Source organism: Gordionus sp. m RMFG-2023, chromosome 1, assembly GCF_954871325.1.
Source record: "Gordionus sp. m RMFG-2023 chromosome 1, tfGorSpeb1-WG-v2, whole genome shotgun sequence".
Lineage (NCBI taxonomy): Eukaryota > Metazoa > Nematomorpha > Gordioida > Chordodea > Parachordodidae > Gordionus > Gordionus sp. m RMFG-2023.
In genome coordinates, this window is record NC_088775.1 from 78,083,279 (window position 1) to 78,110,696 (window position 27,418).

Sequence of the window (27,418 nt, forward strand, 5' to 3'; positions counted from 1 at the left end):
ATATTTTAATATTGTCAACTTTCTTAATAAATTATTTTTTTTAAACATTTGTCAGCAAACAATGTTTCCTTGGCAAAAGGACACTGAAGAACCTGATAAATATCCTAATTTATTATTTCTTTCAAAGCAAATCGATTTATCTTAACAACCTACCCTTTTAAAAATTTTAATATTTAAAAGATTCGTTAAAATTGGACTATTTCTTTACAATCGGCAAATTTTTAACAGTCGAAAAAATTCTTAAGCCTTGTGTATATTTTTTCCAAAGATTAAGCTATCCTTTAAGTTTAAACCTCGACGAAGCTAAAAAATAAATTTTGCTTAAAATTTAGTTTACCCTTTTTAAAGTGGTCACTTTTTAAAAATATGATGTATATCACCACTACTTGGTGGTGAACCTCATTCTATACTTTAAATAAAGCCGAAGCGGCGGCGTCTTATAAAAATTTCTAAAAAATAATATGAAAAATATTTTTGACTATAAATTTTTTTAAGAGTAATAAGGAAAGGGGGATTCAAATGTAACACTTTTGAATAATATTGTATGGCGGGGGGGGGGGGCTTTCCTACGCAAAATTTAGAAAGGGGGCTAAAAATTAGCGGAGCTTTATAAAGGAAAATATATTCGTGGGAAAAACTCCTGTTCACAAATGATAAAAATTTGTCAATCTCCATTTTTTTTATAGTTAGTTTTTGGTGGCAAAATTTATGACGTAAAAGATACAAATTATATAACAGGATATCTTAAATATCCTTTCTTAAATTCCTGTAGTTTTTGAGAAATCTAAAACAAAATTGGTAAAAGCATATACTCTACTGACCTCTCCCTATTTACTTATGTTTTTACTCTTATGATTAAAATCTAAAGAAAAATTCTTTCATAAACAATATGAATATCTTAAATAAAATAATGGCATCTGAATTGTATATTTTTTTAAAAAAATATAAAAAAGTTGATAAAAAAACGTGATAAAATAATAAGTTTTATATAATAATTATAATTTACAAAATATTAAAATGAATACAAAAATTCTTCATGATTCAGGAGGATAATATATTTAAAAATAAAATTATAAATAAATTAAAAGATTAATTATTTTAATAACCATCTTCAAAAAATAAATAAATTATAAATAATTTTAATTGTTTTAAATCGGTAATCTATCTAACCTAATTACCTTTACCTGCTTCCTAAATTTTAAATACGATTTTTATAAAAAATTACGAAATATAAACAATCATTATTTATATAAAAAAATTTTAAAAGAAATATGAGGAACCATGTTGTTTAAAAAATACTTGTAATATTAAAACAATTTTTTAAAAAGAGGCATATCAACTTTACCGTTGTAATAAAATAATAGAACATCATCTAATAATGTTATAAGGATAAAATATAAAAATTGTTAAAAATCAGAAGTGAACGAATAATCAGTGTTGGCCTGAAAATTGTTGTCGACGTTATTATTGTTAGAGATTTCGTATATGTCGGGTTCGGGAGTAAAGGTGGGGTTTTTGTCTTTGTACTTGGCCTTCCTAATGATTCCTAGTTTAATTCGGGCTTCCTCAAGTTCCCTCTCCTTTCTCAAGATTTCTTGTTGAGCTTCCATCTCCTATTATTTTACATTGTGAAGAGGGATTGTATAAATTAAATATTGTAGAATCAGATAGAACATTTTAATTTCATTTTTACTTAAATGTTATTGTAATCTGGTTATTAAAGAAAAAAAGAGAAGATACGTGTATTTACAATTCTGATTTTTAGCATTATTGCTAGATTTAAGGCTGGGTAAGTTATAGAATTTAACTTAGTATATAAACATTTTAAACTTTAAGAAAATCATTATAAATATATAAATTTTTAAAATGACATACTTTAAATTTGAAACGTTACCTTTGATAAATTACCTTTTTACCAATTTTTTAAAACATTCAAAATATTTTAAATGCCATTCAATAAAAGTTTCATATCATATTTTTATATGTATTCCAAGAAATCGTGAAAACGTTGTCTACAGGTAATTAATTATTTTATTAATGGGGGGGGGGGCGATTGATAGGGTAAAAAAACGTGAACCCGAATAACTTTTTGACCATACAGCATAATGATTTTAAAATTGGTGTGAAGATATATTTAAAAATTAATAACTTATGTTCACCATTTGGAAAATTTAAACGGTTTATATTTTGCCAAAAAACCTCCTTCACTAGCTTTCTTATTTTATGTTTTAGCCAAATATATTTTTAAAAAACATTTCTACATATATTCCTCAGAGTCTTCGCTAAAAAATAATGAGAAAGTTATGCAAAACAATTTATATAATAGATAAAGAAATCATCTGGTTAAAGCGGCTATTGGTAAAACAGTTAAAATAAAATGTGCACGCTAGATTTTAATTTGTGTATTTATATAATTACAAAAAAAAGTAAAGTGGAAACTTTTAAGACTTAAAAGTTCACATATTTACTCGTTAGAGAAATTCATTTGGCACTAATTTACTATAAATAGGAAGAAATTTTTTTTATATTGATTATAAAATAGACACAAAATCGTGTAATATACAAAGTAACAATTGCTTTATATAAATCTCCCCTCCCTAATTTCCATATACAAACCTGTGCTAGTGATCCTACCATCCTTTTGTCCAGCGATAAATATCTTATCCTGCTGTCGCCTTCTTCGTAAAAACTGCCAGTATTTAAATCGAAAGAACTGTTTGAAGTACTAATCATAATATCGGCGGCACATTGGATGAGCCTTTCGGTGGCACGCTTGATAGCATTTCCGGCTTTATCCAATCTTTCCGTCACGGGATTATAAATTCCAGCCTTGACTCTGCAAGCCAAGAGCAGTTGAGCCGTTCCACTGGCCACCTGCTTTGCAGAAGTTATGAGTCTCTCCATACCTTCCGCATTTAGATTGAAGTCGGTATTAGAAGGGTTCTTGACCAAGACATCAGCCGCTTGACACAGGCTATGAGTTGCCGCTACCACTAATTTAGCCTATTAAGAAAAAATTTAATCAGCATTGTGATGATAAGACGTAGTCATCAGGGTTTTGTATTCATGTTTAAATTTTTTAAAATAGTGTTTGTGCTTTAAAAATATAAAGATTAACCTATTTTGGGGAATAAAGAATTAGTTGAATCATCATAAATGAAATATAATTATTTAATTAGATTCCTATTTCTTAAAAAAAAAATAATAAGTAGTGCAAAATAGAGATCTGCAATGAAAAGATTTATTTGGGCTGGGCCGAGCAAAAACTAAATTTCCACTAGACTGGGCCTGAAAATTTTGCTATTTGCAGTCTTCTAGTACAGAAACAAAAATAGTATGTATTATGAAATATACTATTTTAAAATATGTTCCCAAAATATATGTAAAATTTATAGTTAAACAATTTTATTATTAATATACATAAGGTACAACCATTACAAACGAAAAAGATTGATTCCTAAATAACGCGCACAGAAAATATTGTGGATGCATGCTAAATTTCTGAAAATGAGTTAAATAAGGATATATTACGGCGGATATCAATCCATAAGACCATTGGCCTTCTCCACCTCCAGTATCTTTATCATTGGCATGCACGACGTAGAAAGCATTTGTAGATGGCGGTAAAGTATTTGGACTTAGCTTACCCAGTCTGACGAGTTCCTTTTGAGCCGCGCAGGAGGCTCTGATAAGAGAAGCTGCGGCGTTGGCGATAGCTTGCGCGGCACTTACTATCCGTTCATCGAAAGGTCGTTTATTAAGATCATCCTGATCCGATAACTAAGGGTTTTTTTAAGGAGAATTTGATAATAATATTTTTTCAAAAAATAAAACTCTACCAATTAAAAATAGAGACTTATGGGGCTTGTCCGAGTCTATTACATTATCAATATAATTCTGGCCCGCTTCGAAATAATTATTTTGTATTTCTCATCCTTCCTATTTTGGTTGAATTTCACAATTAAAAAATGAATTAAAAACAACAATAATACTTTTAGAGAAATGTTCCTCTTTTTTTCTGCAACTTTATTTTAAATCGAAAAAAATATGTAAAAAATCAATTTAGAATAAAAATATTTATATATATATAATCATTTTTATTATTTAAATTAATTAATTTGTAATTACAATAGAAACAGTACAGTACTAATAATAAATCAATTATAATTTTGTTTCGCCTTCCATTTGTTTGCTATTATAACATCGAATTCTATTTATATTGTAAAATCGAGCCAAAGAATCGATTTTCGATGACTCCAATCGAAACATATCAAGCATTTATAACCTTTATTATTAGAAAAATTTTTACTATTCTAATAAAATAAACTCATAGCAGGCTGAATGAAATAAAACATTTCGTTTAACCCTTATCTTATATATTCCCAAAAGTTGTATTAATTTAACTCTTATATATAAATGAAATGGGCTAATTATCTTAATTACCTTATATTCTAATGTGTCCAGGTCCTCGTAATAGCCATTATTGTTGCAAATGGGGGAAACGATGGAAGCGGAAGAAGGGAGCGGGGCGATTTCCCTAGCGGCAGTTTCTATAGAAACCGCTGCACGTAATAATTCCCTTTCAGTCGTATCAGGAGAATATACCTTTCAGATACATGTATAAAATACAATTAAATTTAAGGACAACCTTTTATAGGAAAGTGGGGCATACTATAAGTTTTATAAAAATGTGTACCCCCCGTGGAAGAACGAAACGCAGAAATCTCGAGATTCGATCTAAAGCATCTGCTAGGTCTTCTTCCGCTAAATCGAGCTGGGACGTAGAACAAGGTGGCGATCCGTCAAATCCACGATGATGAAAATCGGCGTTTTGCATCAATATCTATTTTGTATGAGCACGTCATTAAAAATATCAATAAAGATTCCTCATGATTTCAAAAAACAAGATTCCTATTGAAATTATTTTTAATTTCCTTTGTTTGAATTAAAGATAATTTTCCTTAAGATTTGTTTTAAATTATTATTGCATGACGCTGGTCCAGTATAAAATTGGAACCTAGGTTTATACCGTGTACTTTACTAATTGAAATATGTAAGATTACAATTGTCATGGTAGGTCAAATTTTTGGCCCAGCCCGGATTTACATTTTCAAATCCGGCATGGATTGTTTAATTTTTTTTTTAACCCGGTCGGGGTGCTTTTATTTTTCTTTTAACTGGCTTCGATTTTCAAAATTTTGTTCATTTCAAATAATTTGGTCAGGATTTTTTAAAATTTAGCCATTTTAAATATTTTATAAAGGAATAAATTATTGTTAAATGATACACTATGATTTTCCAACTGGTTAATTGATTATAATTTTAAAAAAAACTCGGCAAAACCTGAACTATGCAAGAAAAAAAAAGGACTGGCTCGGGTTTGTAATTTTACTTATTTTTTTAAGCCAGTGCCATGACCTTTTAGTGTTGTTAATTTGACCAACTTCAAAATAACCCTGTCAAATTTATATCCTAAAAACTTCGTTCCAATCTTTAAGTCCAGACCAGGCCCAACTAAGAGGTTAAATTCAATTTTTTTGGCTAAAAACTTGGCTAAGCCATATTGAAGTTGGCTAAAGTTATGTGATTTAACAATATTAGACTTTTAAATCATAACATTTTACAGTCCATTACGGGCTTGAAATTGTAGGCCTCAGATACGAATAGAGAAATGGATACGAGAGATATCACGATTAAGAATTTTGAAAAAATATTACCTAAAAATCCCAAAATCTTTTATTATAATTCATTTGTAATTTCAAAAAAATTGAAGATTTTTTTCAAAATCTTTATTAACTTAGTTTCTTTTTTTAAAAAAATGTTTCCTTAGCATTTAAAAAAGAAAATAAATATATAATACCTGGAGGGAAATTTGTAAAAAATGCTTGTATTTGAGTCCTATTTCTTTGCCGAAATCCAGAAGCTTTGTTTTACTCTCAGAGTGTTCTGACATATAATGGCAAGCCACACCCTAAATCATACATTTAAAAAATAATAATTTATTGATTATTATTCTAACTTGATTATTGGTATCCAAAAAATGTCATTTTTATTACTTATTTGATAGGAATATGACATTTTTCTTTTTATTTTGGTCTTCTTATTTTTGTTTTGTTTTTTGGTGGGGGATTTTTTAAAGTGTAGTTTTAAATTATTTTTTTCAGTTTTGGTTCATTTAAAGAAGTGCATTTTTGATATACTTTTGGATTTAGTTTATCTTAAAGTACACATTTGTAATATTTTTTTATGGTTTAATTGATTCTAACCACTAATATTACATGTTAGTGTTGACTATTATAAGAGGGGACTTTAAAATTTTTATGAATATAAACAAAACCTATAAACTGTCGAAAAAGTTTAATCAAATAATGTATGAATGAATATTAGTACTATATATTATTACCTTGCACGCCCTCAGGAAATCGGCTATGTTTCTCCGGCTGATTTCGCAGCAATCGGAAACGCTATCCTCTCCGTTCCGGAAACCGGATGTGATGATTCTAAGATCAGCTGCCATCTTATTGCAGGAATCTATAAGGATCTCTGGTGAGATTGGCATGACAGGGTCGTGATAACATTCGAAAAGCTGGAAAATATTTTTAAAAATTATAATAATAAAATAATAAATCGATAAATTATCGAGGGTTTTTTTTTAATAAATGAAAGAATCAAAAAAGGAAATGAGTTATCAGTTATATTGGCATATCATATGTTATAATAAATGGCGGAAAGCCCGAATCCAAGACATTTTAGCTAAGTAATTCTAATTACGGTCAAAAGAGTATTTATTCTCAATTTTTTAAGTGTGTTAAAATCAGGGATGTGAACCCTTCAGTAAAAAAAAGGGTTCGGGTTCAGGAATAAAATTTTAAAGGGTTCAGGTTCAGGGTCCGAGTTTGAAGAACAAAATATTGTCAAAATAAAACATAAGTAAAAAATTAAAAAACTATAAAAACGCCATTAAAATAAAAAAATAAAAAGTTATAAACAAAACTATTAAAATATAAAAAAACTATAAAAATGTTATAAAATCAAAACACCATTAAAATAAAATTTCATAATTGTGTTCCCAAAAAAGGAATTATAATTATATCTAGAAATTTTCATTTGATTTTTTTGACGTATATATATTTTGTTGTCAAGATTTTTTTAAAAACTTATAGGTCAATGGTAAAAAAAGGCTGGTGTGGAAGTCACTATTGGAATAAATAGGAAGATGTTGTTTTGTATATATCTAACTTTTTTTGTTTCTGCTTGGGTTAGGGGATTGATATTGATTGAAAGTGCATGTGTAGTTCTATATTAATGATTTGCAGAGTGCCCAAGGTATGGTTGCCATACCATCAAGTCTTAAGCCATCTATGTGAGATAAATTTGTAGGCTCAAGATGGTTCGGAATGTGGGCGCCTGTCAAACCTCTATTTGTTACATGATTTATTGCTGTTTGAAGGTAATGTCGCCTTGTCTGTATAAACAATTGAGGTCCTTATCTTTTGAATCAACTGGTGTTTGCATTTGATACAAGCATGTGGATATACTATGTCACAATTTAGACGTACCAATGGCAACGCTCAATTGTTCGCCTGATATGAGATTACCAAGGTTACGATTAGGGAGTGATTCTAACCTTTCATAACCACCAAGTCTGTCATGATCGAGGAGTTATGTGCAATCTAAAGAAGGATTGACTGATATACCGGTTTGATATTTCAATATTAAAGGTGTGAAATTTTTTTTATGAGTGATAGTAAATGAGTGTTATAAGTATATTAGCCTCCTATTTATTGGTTGTGTAAACTAATAAACGATCGGTGAAGCATATGAAGCCTGAGATCATTGAGGTGTTTGTTAATCTGGATGATTGAGTGAGAAAAGGTCTAATAAACAACCCAATTTAGAAGGTAACTGACAAAATCTGAAAAGGTCCGTATGTCAAAGGCGTTTTAAAGTCATGAGATTTAGATTAGCAGGGAAAAGTTTCATATATGAATTTTTAAAAAGAAGTACTATTAAAAGCGTTTTAAAATCAATTTACAACAGTGCTAGTTGGGTAGTTTTAAATTCTTAAAGTATATTTCAAAATAGCCCTTGATCCCAAAACCTAGATGGTAAGAGTTTAAATGTTGAAGGCATCATGATTTTTACGTACGTTCGATGATGATAGCGATTAATCGTCTGAAAAAGGAGCCTACTGGAATGGCATGAGTATAAATCAGACCGCGAGGCATAAAACTAAAATATATTTATATATAACATGTTCCGAAAAGGATTTGGTGAGCTTGTATAGAGATTTCCTTATTAAATTGTTAGCAAGTTCTTCCATCACTGGTAAAAATTGCAATCTCGTGGATTGGGTAGATTCCCTGTTGAAGCCTCGGGATACAGTGCTTCAATAGTAGCAATGTTTCATCGTTAATAGGAGTAAGTTGGTTGTCTGAAGATATGTTCAATTGTTCCGACATCAATTTTATATGTTATTATTTTGTATTTGTGTGTTATATCATCTACTTGCTTTTTGTTATTTTGAGATAGTATTGTGATTTTATTTGCTCATGTAACGCGGTCTCTTTGTTAACTGGGTGTATATGACGTTTGTGAGAGAAGGTTGGTAAGTTTCCCAGGATTTTAAACAATTTATGTTTTAAATGTTTAATTTAATCGCATAACCTTTAATATCATTACCTGCACTACATAACATAGGCGTATCCAGAATTTTGCTGGGGGGGGGCACCATTAAGTGGGGTTTCCCCTTATAAATTTTATTGGAGATTTTTAGGTCCACTTATTGTAAGGCTTTGGCTATATTAGATTTTTATAAAAATAATTTATGAGCTTCACTTTTTTTTTATAAAATAGCCTTTTTCTAATGAATTATTATAGTCTTTATTTTTAAAAGTTATTAATAACCTTTTATTAATTTTCTTCCAAATTCTTTCTTATAGTGATAAATTGTATACAATTTTTGGGGAGATGGGGAAAGGAGGGAAATTTTTATTAGCTTAAAATGATATTTATGAGAACAGGAAATTTACGATGGAGGAGGGGGGGGGGTTTACAAAATTACTTTTAAAATTGATATAAAACAAGATAATATTTCTATATACAGCATATTAATAAATAATCATTTATAATAAAATATTATTACCTACTCTACAAAATTTTTCACTATTGAAAATTGATATAAATTCTAAAAAAAATATTACCTATATAATAGAAGTATAAAACCAAAAGATTTTGAAAAATGCGAAAAAATTTTTTTGAACCTAGAACTCTCAACTCTTAAAAAAAGTTCAGGTTTGAATTCCAAAAATAGGAGAGTTCAGGGTCTGGGTTCACACTCCTGATTAAAATCACATTCCATTCAGATAGATTTCAGAATTCTAAAAAATGAGCAAGGACGAAGTCTTGTTAATATTAACATAACAATAACGCAAAAATCTTTAGTTTCCTTCTTACTAAATTACATATGTATAATATCCTATGATGAGAAAACCTATATTAAAATTACCCTCAATTCTTGGCCAATAGACTCGATGGTGTTTTCCAGTGCGGATACTTCTCTAAGAGTAGAGTCTTCGATATTTTTTAAAGTCTTCAATAGACCCGTTACATTACTCACCATTACCTGTAAAGGTCATAGATATATTATTAGTATAATATATATTAATCTTTTTCCTAAATATTCACAGGAAATCTTTCTAATTTTTTTCCTTGTCATTCCTTTTTTAGATTTTTCGACTCCAATCGTTCGAAAAACAATTTCTTTTCCTATTACCCTTTTTCAATAGTATTATTTTTAAAAAAATCTAAAACCTTAGCCGATTGTTTGAGATAAATCATAGCCGGGTCGGATATGTGTTTGTTAGTGGCTTGCTTGGAAGCCTGAATCAAATCCCCCAAGGATGTGGCGATATCTTTGATAGAGTTTATCAGTAGGGACTATTTGTTTAAGTTTTAAAAATATAATTTATTTATTATTAATCCAAAAATTTATTATTTTTGTCATAAAAAAGCATCTATATAAATAGCTGACATAATATTTTCCTTAAAAGTGTAGGTTTCAATATTTATAATATATTTTACTATTAATTTTTTTTAGCATTGTAAATTATAAAATTTATTCTCTTTCATTAAAACTTTATTTATTTTTTAAAAGAACTTTTTATTATTACTCTTAACCTCGTGATTACTATAGAAAATCTAATTATAATATTATGCAAAGGTTAAAAAAAAAACTTGAATTTCCCGGTTAATCTTTCCCCGTTCTGTTACAGGATTTATCCCGTCCTCTTCGGTGCTGTACAATTCGTGAGCCACCATCTTTATCCTTTCATTAATATGGTATAGTAATGAGATATACTAAATATTGAAATATGTTCGATTCAAATGATATCATTTCGGTCTTGTACTGTAAGTAACATCGAAAGTAAATACAACAGTTAAAGTAAGAAATATACCTTTATTATTTTAAAATAAAGTAACAAGTAATTGAAAAACGTTACTTTTAAAGACTAACGTTTACAGCACATTCATTAAAAAAATTTATAAAGTTTATGAAATGAAAGTATTTTCTGACGCTGAGTGGGGAACGTTTATAATGGAAAGCGTTGGGGAAACTAGAGTTAGAGGGAACTAACGAAGATATGAAATAATCAAATAAAGCAATATTCGATCAAACCATTTTTTTTGAAAAAATAATAAGTTACTCAAGCAATATTATTAAATACTAACCTTTGACTTAATTGTGCTAATGTTCTAACAGCTGAAGAGGCCGAAGCCCCCAAATGATCTTCCAATTGCCAAGTAGTATCAGCGTTAGAATCGCGGATGGAGGAATTTGGATCTAAATTATTGATTCCCATTCTCGGAGAACTATTTTGAGATGTCGTGGTACAACTACTAACAAGCATCTTAGAGTCTTCAACCAATTTACGGGCTGTTTGAATTATGGTGTCCCTAAGATATGTTGAATTGGCAAAAGGGAAAAAAGAATGTTATTAGGAAACAAATTATGGAAAAATAAATAAATAAAATTTTATCCTTTTATATATATGTCGTATTGAGATATGGAATCCATAGGGATTCATAGTCTCGATTTTAAATCATTTACCGAGGGCAATTTTTAAGATCTGATTTACCCAGCATTCACAGTTAGCATGAATTCGCGGCGGAGAATACAAAAACATAGCGTATTTTGTATAATTAATTCGCCGCCAATTCACGCTACTATGATTGAGGGGTCACACGGAATTGTATCCCGGCATGAGTAGTGTATCCACGCTCTATTAATTTCAGTTTGGGCATCTCATAATTTATACATATATAAATCAATATAAATTAAGAGTGGGTAGCTTCTTAAAGTTCATGGCAAATTTGTTTAAAATTTAAAAAAATTAATTTCTATACTATACACTTTAATAAAACTAACCTATGTTTCAAGAAAATATCACGAGCAAGGGCGCCATTTTCCTTGAAATTGTTAGGATAATTGTCAGAGTCCACGTCTTCGAGGATTTTCCTCAGACCTAAAGATATGTCATCCGCATTTTCATCTCCCCCTGTTCTATCATCTGGTCATGAATTTTATATTTTAAGATAACATTTTAAAAAAATACATACATTTCATAAAATAAATTTTTAAATATTTATTATAATAAAAAACATATACGGAAATTATTTAAATTCTATTTGGACATCAATATGGTCAATTCAAGTATAACACTATGGTAAGGGTGACCATTTTATACAGGAGTTTTTAAAAAAATTCATAATATTTTACGTTAATAAGGAAAGATAATTTTTTTGTATTAATAAAATATTACTGAGGTAGTAGAGGTAGAACTCTCTCCCAAAATCCTACCTTCGGTTTCATCTGGGGGAGTGGCAACGTTTTTTGGCCGCTAATAGGTTTAAGAGGTGCCTTGTGGTTGGGGTCTATAATAGGATCACCGTCTCCTAGATGGGGTGTTAAAACCACATAAATGTGGTTTATGTTAGGAAGGGCATCCGATTTTAAAAACCTTACTACAAAATTTCTAATGATTACAACAAAGCATGGGAAGGGTACCGTCAACCCCGTGGGTCCCCTCATCCGCCTACGACAAAAGAAGAATGGAGAATCTGATGGAACCACGATGCGTGAAAATGAAACATATGACGGCCTTAAACAACTTGGTAATAAGTGGAGAAACCAGTTTAAGGGGGATAGAGTAAAAGTTGCGACATAAAATATTGGGAGCATGAATGAAGAGAGAAGTGGTCGATACACTGCATAGAAGGCATATAGATGTGTGTTGAATAGAAGAGACCAGATGGAAAGGTAATGGCGCAAGAATGATTGGCAGGACAAATGAAAAGTATAAATTTATCTGGAAAGTAGTAATGATGGTAAGGCTGACGTTGGCGTATTTGTTGTAGAGAAATGGGTGGACAAATAATCGAAATAAGAATACTAGATAACCAGATAATGATTATCAAAATGATTTTTGGTAGAAAGATATGCAATTTTATTTCGGCGTATGTTCCTCAGGTTTGAAAATGAAGAGAAAGATACATTTTGGGACATTTTGGAGGTGACATTGAAACTGACAAATAAAGAGGGGATTATCCTGGCTGGTGATCTGAATGGACATGTGGGAGCGAGTAGTGAAGGTTATGAGGGAGTAAAAAGAGAATTTAGTTATGGAATGCGAAATTAGGAAGGGGAGAGAATTTTGGATTTTAATGCTTATGGATATGATTTAATTAATGCAATGTTTAAGAAAGAATCAGAGAAGCAAGTGACTTACTAGTCGGGTAATGCTAAAAGTGTGGTAAATTATTTGTTAGTAATTGGCTTGAGGGATCACATGAGCGACTAGTATAAGGCCTTTAAAAAGAGGGGTTATCAAATCTTAAAAAATAATTGTCAATATAATACTATGTTCATGATTTTACAATACATTTTTTTTTGAAAAGGGAAAATTTGTAAAACTATATTGGACCGTTAAAACTAGTAGCCAATCGATTTTTGATCATAACGTAATTACGATTTAGTCTATTTAAAAAAGTGCTCCGATCGGGTTTGGCGGAAGAATAGCTATAGGCTAGCAACGAAAAAGCAAACGGTTTTAATTGCCCCGTTATAACTGCTTTCAAAGTTCGAGTAAGGTAAAGAGGCCTGCCTGAACTATCGAGTGATTGACAAATTTTAGCTAGGTGCCGAATATCCAAAGTTGTTAGATGTAGCTTTTACGGTTCGTTTAAAAAGATGGAAAAAACATATGTGAGGAAAATAAGTTTTAAAAGATGGCTTCAATAATTTTTTTGTTTTAATTCCTATTTTAAATTATATGATTTGAAAAATATTTATTTAAATCGATATATTGTTTTAAGGAACAATAAAAGAAAAAGAAAGGAAAAAAAAGGAGCAAAAAGAGAATGAAATACCTGATATTCGATGAGTTCGAATTTGCAGTTTTGGGCATTTTGAACGGTGTGATCCAAATGATTCACTAATCTTTCCAAGCATTCATTCAAATTTTGGTTCATTCCTTGAGGCTATTTTGTTTAAATAGATAAGATATTTTAAAATTTATTTTCAAAATCTTGATCAACTCATGAATGTAAAAAATAGTATAGATAGATATTAACAAGTAATATTCAAAGCGTGTAAGTTATAATGGAAAAAAAATATCCTACATTGTTTGGTAACAGAGGCTGGGACAAAGTGGACCCGTCCTTGATGGTACCGTCTTCCAATTCACTGAGGACGGCATCTAATGAATGAATAAACTTTTTGCAACCTTTGATACCTGGTGCCATTTCACTGTTGGTTTATATACACGAAAAAGCATAAAATTAATAAGAAAAATGTGATAAAAAAAATTATGTCGGATAATTTTCGCTTAATGAGCAAGTCAAAACATTAATAAAGATTTAATATTCATAGGGAAGAAATTTCTTATTTTTCTCCACAACCATTTATAACGAATTTCGTTTTAAATTTTATTTTATTACGCTTTTTAAAATAATTAATACAAGAGATCCTTTTAAAATGAAACATTGAGCACGTGACACTTTCGAAAATTCATTTTTTATATATGGTATCTAAACTAATTTTGATTTAAGACAATTAAAGTGTATTATGTTTACGTGGCAAGATTGGAGGTGTATTTAGCTGAGTCGTTAAATGTGGCCTCATGCGACGAAATCGAATGATGAATATCGTTGTTACTATTTCCCAGATCCCTCGCGGCTAAATAATTGACAGGGGCATCGCAAACGCTTCTGCAAGCTTCCAAAAATGGCTCTTGACATGCTTTGCCCTTATATTTTTGTTTTTTGAATATCCTTTTATCTTGAATAAATATTATTTTAAAGTAATAAAATGGTGTGTAAGGAATCTGAATTATTTGAATATGGCGAACCAAACCAGATCTGAGATGTTTTATGACTAGTTCTGTACTAAAAAGCCTAAACTTAATCCCATATAATTTACCGTTTCGTAAGTTAGAGCAAATGAGCTAGGATCCGGAAAACCTGATTCACTTTCTGGTCGGTATCCTCCATCCGGTCCGGGACTACAATTAATACGGGCCGCAAATCGGATCAAGTTATCGACGGATTCGTTCAGGGAGGTTATGACAGAAAATATATCCTCGACTCCGGATGAGCGCTGACTGGTCCCAGCTTGAAGTCCCTAAATTTTGTTTTGCAAATTTAATTTTCTATTTATAACTAGCTTCCATTAAAATGATTAATTATATGCAGTGTTGTTAAACGCTACTGTCAAAAGTAGCATGTTACCGCTAGTTTTCAAAAAAAGTATCTCGTCACAGAATAGGAGTACTCCTCCTTACTTTTTAAATTTTTGAGTTAGGATTGGATTTTAAGTTATTTGTTACCAATATATAAAAAATAATAACTAGATTTAGAAATATTAATTTTTGGTAATGTTAGAGCGCTGTCAGTAGTTATGCAAAATCGCTCCATTTGAGTTGACTTCTAAAAACAGCTAGCTCAATATTTTATGAAAATATTGCCTAAACCTGTCCAAATCTTGGTGGGATCTATGAACAAAATTTTCAGGTCATCACTAACCGTCAGTTTCATGTTATTTGATAATTTTTGCTACTGCTTGTCAGGTCAAAAATATTTATTTGACTGTGGGAGATTTATATTACATATTTTTATATAAGGAGTCATTTTTATTATAAAGGTAAGGTGCAATCCTAAGAAAATTTACTTATTTTGAATATAAAATACTTTGATTCTGGTGACCATATCCCTGGTGGAATTTGCAACATTCTTAGCGGATTCTACAAAGAATCGCTTATGCTGAGGATCCATTGTTTTGGATGATGCTACGCGGCAGCAATTGCATAAAGATGAGGTATGTTTGGCTATTATGGTAGCGGCAGTCAAAATCTTGGCGGGTAAAAGTATAATTAATTTCTCATTAAAAAAAACAAATAAATTAATGAGAATGCATGCTCTTACTTCGTTTAAAAAATATACTTAAATATAATCTTTTTTATTAATTCTTTATGATATATTTTCAAAATGGTTAGGATAACACCCGTGACATTATTACTAATCTTGACCGATAATTCATCAGTAGAATGCATTAAAAAGTGTACATATATTAAGTCCGCCGTTGAAAAGCATATAAAAGAAATAGGGATAAGCATTCAAACGAAATGCAATTCAATGCCCTCTACCTCAGCGATAATAGTTGACTTAAGAACACTTTTGAATTATCAGTCGAGGTTCGTATCAATATCATTGGGATATATATCTAATTTAGTATATTATAAATCTAGCGTTAGAATTTTTTTAGAAATAACCTCAAAAATTTTCGCCCATAACCGGTAACTCTAAATCTCTATCTCCTAAACAGTCGCTATTATAATATACATAACACGAGTGTCTGAAATTTATTAAATCAGAATTTCTTTCCGATACTCAATCAAAAAATTTTTTTAAAACTTTTAATTAAAGAAGCCTAGAATAAAAATATGGTAAATAAAATAAGAGGAATTTTATTTATAATAAAAATGGGAATATTTAAAGACATAGTAAAAAGGAGTAAAAAAAAATTCTAAAAAATTTTTAAATATTCCTGACTTGCTGTTGGTCGGGAGTCATGCGACCATCTCTACATTTGTCGTAATGGGATCGGATAACGGAAGAAGCCTCTACTATTGCACGTGACGCCTGCTCCAATTGTTTTCTATTTATGATTTCTACGACGGCGCCATTTTTAGGTGATTTATCCAGATTAATATCAAATAAACGGGCTAACGATATTAGGCGTGAATTTTCGGGAGATTGGGGATTGTTCAGTTTCGAGAGAAGGCAATCGGTCAGTTCTGCAGAGAGACTGGAACACTAGAATAAAAAATTTGTATGCAATCTATTAGATTCAAAAAAAATATATATTATATTTATTGATGATTTATGCTTGCTTGTTTTTCTTTCTTTCTATGGAAGGAACATATATTAAACTATATAAACAATATAAATAAAATAGTAATTAATAAAATAGCGTTCTTTATTGAATAAAAAGGAATCAATACTTTTATAGTAGTGAAGGTCAACGGTCCTATACCGGGACCGGACCGATTTTTTTGTTGAGGACCGTGGTCTGGACCGGTCTTTTATTAATATTTAAGTTTACTTTACTATTCAATTAATATAATTTTTTTGTATATTTTATTTTATGATATTTTTCTAGAGGAGTTATTTTAGATTTTGTTAATTTTTTTTTTACAATATGAAAACCATAAGTTTGTCCAAGAAACATTTTACTTATAGTCCTAATAAAAAACATAGAATATATGTTCACTGTAATACCAAATTCAACATATCGTCAGCAACAAGTAACAAAATAATTGTTTATAATTTTCTAAGCAATAAATTAATCAAAATAAGCAGTATTATTATTAAAATATTTTGGTTATTATTTATATATCTATTTTTTCTTAAGAAACTGTCTGAATAATTCATTGTCAAAATAATTTAACCTTATTCTTAATAAAATAATTAGGTACCTTAAGCAGACATTTGATAAAATATAAAATTTATACTTCTAATAATGAAAATGAAAATATCTCAAAAACACAATCTACTCTTAATTTAAATATGCCCTCCACAAGTACAAAATCACTTTCTTCAATACCATTGGATAAATTCCAAACAGATCATATGAACCAACTCATTATAAAATGGATAATAATGGACTCTCTGCCAATGAAGACTTTTGAAAGTTCAGGTCTTCATAATTTAATCAAATATTTAAACTCAACTGCTACAATTTGGTCAAAAAACAAAGTTAAAAATTTTTATACAGTTAATTTTGAGAAACTAAGAAATTCTCTAAAAGATATTTTAAATAAAAATAATTCTTTAATAAGCTTTACCATAGATATGTGGAGCAATATAAATAAAATTTCATTTATAGCCATTACTGCACACTATATTGATTCTAAAAATATTTTACTTGATATAAATCATATCCCATTTCCTCATACTTCTGAAGAAATATCCTAAACTATAAAAGAAGTAATTGATGTATATCAATTGGAGGAGAATATAATGGCCTGTACTACAGATAATGCCAATAACATCCTAAAAAGCATGGATATTTTGCAGAATATTTATAAGGAACAAAAATTTAAAGGCTTTAGATGCTGTGCCCATATTCTAAACCTAATATCTCAGGAAAGTTTATCATATATTACAACTATCCTAGAAAAGTGTAGAGACATAGCCTTTTCTATAAATAAATCACCCAAAATAAATCAAGCATATGTACAAATATGTGAAAATAAGGGTATTACAAAATTTAAAATCCCTTCTGATATCCCTATTAGATGGAATAGCTCCTATTTAATGATGAATACAATTTATGAGGTATTTACATTTTTATCCAATTATTTTTAAAAAATATTTAATTTTTAGATCATGGATGCTATAGAAGAAGTACTTTTTTTGAATTACAAACAATTTAAAGGGGTTTTCTTTACTGAGTGTGAAAAAGAAGACCTTAAAGAGGCTGTAGATTTTCTAAGGCCCTTCTATAAAACCACACTTGATTTATCAGGATCCAAATATCCTACAGTTGGGATTTCCATGTTATATATGGAGAATATAAATAATGAAATTTTAAATAATATAAAAAAGGATAATAACAATACAAGAAATTCTTAATAACATGCTGGTTAAAATGTAGAAATATCTCAAAGAATTATTTTGCTATGAATCATATGTCTCAACATTATTGGATCCGATATTAAAACAAGTTTACATGCCTAATACTCTTAATAGAATTGAGTATATGACCAAATTTTCAAAATATTTAAGGAAAATAGAAAATAAAAAAATACAGGAATAACGGATTCTCAGGTATATTTTTAATATTTATTTATTAAATCCTAATTTTCAAACATTTGTGCCAGGAGGAAATCAATGAATTTAGTTTTTTAGAAAGAATTTTATCCCAAAAAAGAAATTCAGAAGGGGATTATATATCGGCAGAAATCATTGAAGAAAATATATCAGAACTTCACACCTATTTGAATGAACCTCTTGTTTCATTAAAGGATGACATATTAGTATGGTGGAAAGCCAATAGTGAAAGGTCTTTTATATTTTTTAAATAGTCAATATAGTTTATTATATAGATTTCCAGTCCTCTCATTAGCAGCTAGAAATTTTTTAGCAATTCAAGCAACATCTGTCCCCTGTGAACAAATATTTTCGAAAGCAGGAGATCTTGTCACTAAAAAAAGGAATAGGCTTTCAAACAAAACAATACAAGCTTTGATGTGTATGGGCTCTTGGTTAAAGAATGGAATACATCTACCGCCTCCATTAAGTCCCTCTTCTAATTCCTTCCAAGGAAGTTCTACAAACAAAGACATTAGCCTATATTTAAATTAAATATTTGTATTAATTATTATATTATTCATAATTAATTTTATATTGTTTATATAATACTCTTATATTTAATAAAATGATAAAACAAATGATAGACGGGTCCTTTTATTTGTTTAAAAAACATATTTTTTTAACCTAATTTAATTTGTTTTATCATTTTATTAAATATAAGAGTATTATATAAACAATATAAAATTAATTCTGAATAATATAATAATTAATACAAATATTTAATTTAAATAAATGCTAATGTCTTTGTTTGTAGACTTCCTTGGAAGGAATTAGAAGAGGGACTTAATGGAGGCGGATCTATTCCATTCTTTAACCAAGAGCCCATACACATCAAAGCCTGTATTGTTTTGAATTTGGCTCTGAACCTTAAAATATATATCGAGTCATTTTAATTAAAAAATATTTTAGTAGAATAAAATTGAGTAAATGACCTATTGTAAAGCGATCAACATTTCTTATAAGTTAATTCCTAAATATTATATTAAAAACATATAAACCTCGAAATTTAAATGATGTACCATAAATTATCTCTAGCTATTATAATATAACTTTATTCTATCCTTTTACAATTCTTCACTTATTTCTTATTAAAATTAACATAAAAATATCATTATTCAGATTATCGACTGACTTTATGGGAGCAAGTCTTGAGTCTAGATAATGATTTTGTTAAATCTCTAACAAAATAATTGACTCGACCCGGGATAGAACCGCTATCTTCCACTCTATCGGTTTGATGAAGGAGTTGCTGAGCTGGAATTAGGCATTCATCGCATGTCTGAATTACGCGCGAAAATTTATTACTGTCCGGTGAGCAACTTTTCTCGGGATGTTTACCGTTGTGAGAAACATCGCAAACTTCTACGCTCCTTATTAGATCGGTAAGACGGTCTCCCACCAACTTTTGAAAAGTTAATAAATTAAGTAAAAAATAAATAAAAAGAAGGATCATACTATGCATATATGATTGAGATTAAAAACACTCAAATTTTAAAATATAAAAATGATGGGGTTGGATCTCAAGTTATATATTTTTTGTCGCTGATTTCATATTAGATGCTTAGCCCTTAAAATCAAGCAGACACTTAGGATACTGACAAATTCATTCTGCAAAAAAAAATCAGGGCGGAAATAACTTGTTGCGCCTTGGTTCAGGTCTGTAACCTTAAATAAAAATTTTAATTCCAACCCAAATGTCGGGGTTCGAATCCCGTGCATTGTATTTTTCGCAAGCCAGATTTTCTAAGATACAAAACACGAAGTCCTCTCGTGAAATCAAAATAAAGAGAATTCTTGAGCAAAAAAAATGGACTACTCTGATCATATCAAAACATAGATAAGAGTTAAGGTTAGGTTTGTATTTATAAAAAAAGGTGTATATATGACCGGTTTAGTTTATTTTAAGAGGTCAATAAAATAAATATAAAAAGATAGAATGAACGAATGAATGAAAAAATAAGATAGGCTAAATATGGTATAGTAAATATAAAAACTTTGCAATGAGATATAAAATCGTAGGCATACAAATTTTTGTTGGCATCGACATTATTAGCCAGATCTAGACTGTCACTAGCTATCAAATGTTTTGTCACGTTTAATACGTCGTTAGCCGAGGAAATAGACTTTCGAGCTGCGCTCTATAAAAATTATTCATTTTTCATTCATTTGTTGAATATCTAAGGATTATTTTTCCTCAGAAAACCATATTTTTTGGTTTGAAATAAAATCCCCCTATATAAACTACCTCCTTAATTTTTTTTAAAATAACTATTTTGAAAATTAATTACATCAAATTTGCTAAAACATTTTTTCCCTTTCATATTTTTTTGACGAGTAATTAATATTTTTATGAAATTCTCAGTTTATATTTTGAACAATATATTTTATTCATTTTTACCAGTATGAAATTAACATTTAACCAGTACAAATAATATACCATCAATATTAAAAATATAATTGGTAAGTTATTAACCGCCACAAACAAAAATTTAATTAATAAAAAAAGATATTTTTATACCTAATAATGAAATTGGTTAGTGGTAGAGGTATTTAAGTGTCCTAAGAACAATACTGTCGTGATAAGAGGTATTTTGTGAGTTTTAAAATTATATGTGTTATTTTGTGTTGGTCGTGATGATTCGTAACCTTCCTTGTTTAAAATTAATTTGGTTTTTAGTTGAATTATTTTAATTTTGTTCTTCGTTTATAAAAGTAAGAAACGTATTATATTTTTTTATGATATATATATCATTTTTAAAAATTATTTTTATCATTGTACATCTCTTATTCTCAAAATATTAGCCCCAAAATAAAAGATAAACCGTTTGGGTGTATTATCGATTTATTAAGTGGTCTAAACTGTGACAGTTGTTAATGTTTTATTTTTTTAATCTCTCATTTGATGGCTCAGAGTATTAGAAACCTGAATCCTTTATGGGGAAAAAAATTTCCTGAAACCTACCTCTTGGACGATGTTATTGGATAAACTCTATTAATTAAGTTTCAACTTCTTCTCCCATTAGTACTGGATAATATATTTAATAATTAAGTAATATAAATTAATAGTTATAATCTTTATATCTTAATGGAGTTAAGATATTAAAAAGATTTCGAATAATTTAATACATTTAAAATAATATTGCTAGTAATATATTTTGAGTCAATTTTTTAAAAAAATAAATAAAATGATCCACAAAATTTTTTTAAATATATTTTCATATCAACTTAACATTTAGATATAATTAATCATCATAATAATTAATTTATTTTACTGGCAAATTATTTTAATAATGGTAAAAATTAATTGAATACTGACAATTTTGTTATTATACCGAAAAGATATCTTTTTAAAAAAATACTGGAGAAATAAATAAAGGCTTCCTTTTTATGTGTTCTGTGATTTAAAAAATCACAATCATTAAGATTATCCTATATACATATTATCTAGTATAATAATTAATTATCGCTAACTCTCTTACAAACCAATCTGTTATCTTTTAAATAATTAAAAGGGTAGAAATTTTAGAAGTACTATTATTTTATTTATTCTTCCCTTATAGGAGTTATAAAATAAAGGACCTACCCTAAATTCTTTGATGATTCTATTCGAGGAAATGGTATCGAGGGCGTTCTTGGTAGCGTAGCGAAGGTTTACGGCAGCTTCTGCAAATTTTTCGGCTTGAATTTCCTTCGAAATACTGTTACAAGTATTTATATATATATATTAATGGTTTAGACGGATCATATGAAATAAATTTTAATAAAATCAGTAAAGCATAGATAGACCACTAGTTTATATTTATAAGTGATAACTATAATAAGATTCAACTATTTTTTTTAAAATTCAATATGAATAGGACCTATAAAATAAATCAGTAAAATTTCGCTATAGTGAAGTGGATTTTTAGTTTAGTGATAAATATATAAATTTGGTCTATCACAAATTTCATTATAGCAAGGCCTTTAGTATGAAAAAGATGGTAGTAATTTAAACGAACAAGAGTGCCCATGTGATATTCACATATTTATCGCATAGACCATATTTCATATATAGCAAGGTCTTTATTACACGAAAAAGATGGTATTAGACAAACATGCCCATGTGACTTTCACATATTGATCGAGTGGCAAAAAAAAATCGAAGAAATTTTATAGCGTTTACAAAGCAAAATTTTTTTTTATTATCAAATTTCATTTTTTAAAATAATTTATGTTGATAAGGCCTCGTTTATTGAAAACGCGGAAATATCGCGGTCACTCAAGCGATGCGTTAATTACAACATACATAATTATACGGATACTAGTAGAGAACCCGTCAAGAATGACGGGGTATGAGAATTTTATCCTTAATTTGATAATGGATGTTACCTTTTATTTGATACCCATATTTAATTTTTATTTTTTTCCCCACCCTTCTTCCAGACCTACGTCCAACCAATTAAGATCAAGCAGTGAATACTATTGAGTCAAAATATTTTTCAATTAAAATTTATTAAACATCTATATTGTTAAAAATATTCCTGACCCCCACCCTCCAGGGCTTAAACCCGCTCATGGAATAATAATTATCATTGAAGTCAAAGGACTTTTATTAACCTAATATTTGATTCTCATTAGAGATCAGCATCGGGCCTAACGAAATTTTAAAAAAAAATTTTCATAGCATGAACTAAAAATATTTAAAAAAATATATTCTCTTTAAGTAGTGTTGTTAAACGGCTCATTTTGAGCCGATTTTTTAAAATGGCTAACTCAATATTTTAGCCAGAAAAATATTATCTAAGCCTCGAGATTTCATTAATATATGTCTAGACCTTTGTTCCTTCTACGAGCAAAATCTTCAGGCTTGCGTAATATTTTTGGATGAAATATTGAGTTATCCGTTTTTAAAAATCGGCTCAAAACGAGCCGTTTAACAACACTACTCTAAAGACCAAAGTAAATTCAAACCCCGAAGGGAGGGAGGTCGGGCCTTGCTGATCACTAATTCTCATATCAAATTTTTATTTTTTTATCCCTTATAACCTGATTAATATTAGAGAAATTTAAAAAAATGTCCCGCCTTGCGATTTCCCGCATTTATTAGAAAAAAAAACAATAAATTTAATTTTTTTTATATAACAATCAAATCTACCAATATCTTTTTTTCCGGGAATTCCTGTTCTTTTAAAAAAAATTAAGTTTATTTTCATTTTGTATCTTTCAATCCTTTTCTTTTTTTAAAAAAATTTTCATTAGATCGAAAATCAATTTTAATTAAAATATATTTTCAAAAACTCGTTTTTTTGATCGCTGGAGGAAAAAAATTTGGCGCATTCGACCAATTTGGTGGTAGCTTCGGCGAGGCGTTTGGCCGAATCAAAAAGGGATTTTTTCCTCTTGTTGTTTTCCGTTTCGTCTTCGGCATTCCCGCTAGGAGACCCTTGATCAAATTTGTGGGCTTCGAGTTTTATAGCCGAAACAAGGTCTGCAGTAGCCTTAAGAAGTTAGGAGAAAAAAATTAATGTAATAAATATTTCTCACAAATAATGGGGTCATTCAATCATATATCTTATCATTAAAAATTCATGGAATAATTTAAACCTTCACGGTCTTGGTTTAAATCAAGTAAATGCTTCCTCGCTCCACAGCCCTGGGGTATCTGTTGGATATTTCCAACGAGTAACCATCTCATATACTAACCCTAACCCAGATCAGGTTTTACCCCATATTTATTTTAGGCAAAATTAAGCAATTTTAGGGGCTGTGCTAAAAAAAACTATTTCATTTAATCTTAAAATATTTACTTTTTAAATTTTGTTTTATAAATATTAAAGACTCGCAGGAAAATAATATAACTATAATCCGGTTATTGGCTGGTTTTAAATATTTTTAAACATAAAAATGATATAAATGTATCCATGGGGAAATAAAATTTGTAAATATTAAAAACAAACAAAATTTTAAAAATTCCAGGCCGAGCCCATAAAAATTCTATAGGAGACAAATAAAATCCAGGGCTGGGTTTGAATTTTTCAAAAATTTGATTATTACAGGTCTTGATATAATATTTATTCTTTAATAAGATGCATTTTTTTAATCTTAGAATAATGACCATAAAAATAAAGTGCATGAAGCTATTGAACTATTATTGTTCAATCCTATTTTTTATCTTCCCTTCTTTCTTTCTTCATTTCATATAATGTACAAACTTGTGCCACTATCCTAGCCTGCTGGATCATGAGATTAGTGTTGATAGCGTTATCTTCGTCTGTCCCGGTTCGGTTTGCCGTGTTTTGTTTACTTAACGAATTCAAAAGAATCTCGGTCGCGGACCGGATATTTGAGAAGGCTTGAATTTCTTTGCGTTCGAGCATGAGATCAGAGATATCGGGAGGGCTAGTGTTACGCGCGTCCCTCTCTGGCTCAAAACCTTGTGATATTGCACGCGAAAATGTAAAGGGTTATATATACTCAAGTTAATTTCAGATAGTACGTAAGGAGGGGTCCTACAGAAAAAGAAAATATTTTAGCTATATAAATTCAAATATTTTTATTTACAAAAATCAATTATTATAAATCTGAAAAAATTTATTTATCTAAATTATAGTAATCGAGAGAATTTCATTCAGTGCCTATTAACCTTTTTTTTCCTTACCAGATTCTAAAAACGTTTAGAAAAATTTAATTATTTGCACTTTTATCAGTTCAGAACGGACTCAGGGATTTCTAAAAATTGTAAAATGGGTTCCTATCAATTTTACAAAATAATATCAAGTTATGGTTTAGGCTCTTCCAGTTTCTAGGGTTACAAGTTCCAATTTGTTATTTTAGTTTATGAATAAAAAAGGTTTCAAATTTTTTTTTTTAGCAATATTAAGTTCTAGTTTATCAATCAGTTTATCTTTAAATAATCAATATCTTTTAATCATAACCATATATATCATTTATATAAAATTAATTTGTAAAATTTAATGTAAAAATATTTTGATGAAGATTTTATTTGTGATAATAGAAAAAATCTGAAGAAGTAACTTCTAAAAAAAGGTAATATATATTATAGACATGTTTAATTTATTTTATTAGTCGAACAAAAATATGAGACAGGAAATCAATTCTTTAATCGCTGCGGTAATAAACTTAATAACAAGAAAGAAGGTTGGAGAAAGGTCGTTACCATTCCCGATGTTAATTTGAATGATGGCAATGAGATCGGAGAACGCCAACATTGGTTTAAAGTAAATATTTAGTTGTATTTAAAGGTGGCAGGCAAGTAAAGCGATAAAAGACGAATAAAAAAAACTAATATTCTATTCGTTGGATTTCCGAAAAATTAAATTATTTTAAACTATTATAAAAAGCGTGAAAATGAAATAAATTTAACTAAATGATTACAATGAAATTATACGAATAATTCGATTCGATTCGAATAAAAATATTATATTATTCGTAAAATACAAAATCTTTTAGTAATAGAGTCAAATTAATCTTAAAACTTGGTTAGCTAAAAAGAGGAAGGTAGATAAATTAAGAAAGAAAGATAAAAGATGAAAATAATTCAATTTGAGGATATTAGGTTGGAATGCAATATAATATTTTGTGCTAAAAAAAATTGACAATTTTTTAACAAAATATAGTGAACTAGGTCTTATAGCACTCGTCAGGTGTCTAAAATGAACATATTCCCCAAGCCGTTTAAAAGCTACTGGACAAATGATAAAGGTAAATCAACTACCTTTTTTTCTTTCGAATATTTGAATTACTTACCCATTTTCATCCATTCTTTCAGAAAATAATATTTTATATATAAAAACCACCCCAAAAAAAGAAATAAGGAAGAAATGAAATAGATTTCGTTAAGGGTTCTGATCACTAGGACGATGAAAATATATATTAGTTGATGCATGGATAAGGTGAAAACTAAAACTAACCAAAAAAATGTGCAAAATAAATAATGTAGATGTAGTTACGTGAGTGTAAAATAATATTTAAATGTTTATATTTTACTGTCTGAAGCGTTAATTTCATTTATATTATATTATGTTCAATTGATGTTAAAAGTTTATATTTTACTGTTTGAGGCGTTAATTTCATATCATATTATAATGTTCAATTGATTATTTGACTATCTGATGATATATTAGATATATAAAAATCGACATATTTTAAGTTAAAGAAAGAATAAATTATATTTAATTTTGATTATACCAGATTCCTTGTAAAAATAAATTTCATGTTCATTCTGATTTATTCTTTCATATCAATTCTAAAATTTCCCAATCAATACAACCACACCCCAACCTAATCCCCTCAATAGATATGCTTATGATTTGCGAGAAAGTAAAAAAGATTGAGAAAAGCAGCTGTTAAAGTAGTGCTCTATGTTTTTTGGTAGTGATAGCTAATAGCCCGCTACTTTTTCCAAATATTTATTTTTTCAGCGCGTTCCTTTTTTGAAGCGCTACTTAGCTACTTTTTAAAAATAGAATGAATGTAACTATAAACATGAAAATTTAATAATTAATTATAATTTATTATTTAATTTTGAAATTAAAATTTATATTTTCAATTTATATAATAATTTGTATTATAAACCTAAATCACCTGGTGTAAATTATTTGAAATGTCATCGAAAATAGATATCCGAATCGATGTAAGTGAGTCCAATTATGATACTAATGAAATGGAAGGTACCCTGGAAGAAAATGTTCTTAATAATAATACAAATTTTCCATTTCCAAAATTTGAAAAATACTTTCAAATTAATGTAAAAACAAGGTGGCTACAGTTAGTAAAAAACATATTCTCAAATAAATCTAGTAGCTATAACGCTAAAAAACACCTAAAGGTAATTGTCATTTTTATCTAATAGTATTTTTATTTTGTAAGAATGTTCACGCCAACATTTTTTAAAGAGATAGAAAAACATTTTAATAATTTTGGTTTAGGGAAGACTACATCCAAAAAACCAATTCAATTCAAGTTGAATTGATCAATAATATTGCAA

General features: G+C 28.8%; 1 protein-coding gene across 2 annotated transcripts in view; it reads right to left on the reverse strand.

Annotated features, from left to right (window-relative positions):
• Positions 1 to 970: 970 nt before the first annotated feature.
• LOC135922405 (talin-2-like) overlaps positions 971 to 27,418 on the reverse strand; it is a 67,128-nt gene continuing 40,680 nt past the window's right edge. For both annotated transcript variants that reach the window (XM_065456785.1, XM_065456786.1), the window contains exons 18-41: positions 24,624 to 24,844; positions 23,710 to 23,909; positions 22,016 to 22,130; positions 20,427 to 20,570; positions 19,565 to 19,834; positions 16,108 to 16,371; positions 15,247 to 15,408; positions 14,480 to 14,680; positions 14,134 to 14,306; positions 13,681 to 13,807; positions 13,429 to 13,539; positions 12,984 to 13,227; positions 11,429 to 11,570; positions 10,732 to 10,956; positions 10,237 to 10,327; positions 9,814 to 9,939; positions 9,509 to 9,625; positions 6,404 to 6,586; positions 5,861 to 5,971; positions 4,697 to 4,843; positions 4,444 to 4,605; positions 3,532 to 3,780; positions 2,617 to 3,003; positions 971 to 1,613 (exon numbers count right to left, since the gene is read on the reverse strand). In XM_065456785.1, the coding sequence (XP_065312857.1) occupies positions 1,407 to 1,613; positions 2,617 to 3,003; positions 3,532 to 3,780; positions 4,444 to 4,605; positions 4,697 to 4,843; positions 5,861 to 5,971; positions 6,404 to 6,586; positions 9,509 to 9,625; positions 9,814 to 9,939; positions 10,237 to 10,327; positions 10,732 to 10,956; positions 11,429 to 11,570; positions 12,984 to 13,227; positions 13,429 to 13,539; positions 13,681 to 13,807; positions 14,134 to 14,306; positions 14,480 to 14,680; positions 15,247 to 15,408; positions 16,108 to 16,371; positions 19,565 to 19,834; positions 20,427 to 20,570; positions 22,016 to 22,130; positions 23,710 to 23,909; positions 24,624 to 24,844 (4,379 nt within the window). In that variant the 3' untranslated portion in view covers positions 971 to 1,406. The remainder of the gene's footprint in view (positions 1,614 to 2,616; positions 3,004 to 3,531; positions 3,781 to 4,443; positions 4,606 to 4,696; positions 4,844 to 5,860; positions 5,972 to 6,403; positions 6,587 to 9,508; positions 9,626 to 9,813; positions 9,940 to 10,236; positions 10,328 to 10,731; positions 10,957 to 11,428; positions 11,571 to 12,983; positions 13,228 to 13,428; positions 13,540 to 13,680; positions 13,808 to 14,133; positions 14,307 to 14,479; positions 14,681 to 15,246; positions 15,409 to 16,107; positions 16,372 to 19,564; positions 19,835 to 20,426; positions 20,571 to 22,015; positions 22,131 to 23,709; positions 23,910 to 24,623; positions 24,845 to 27,418) is intronic.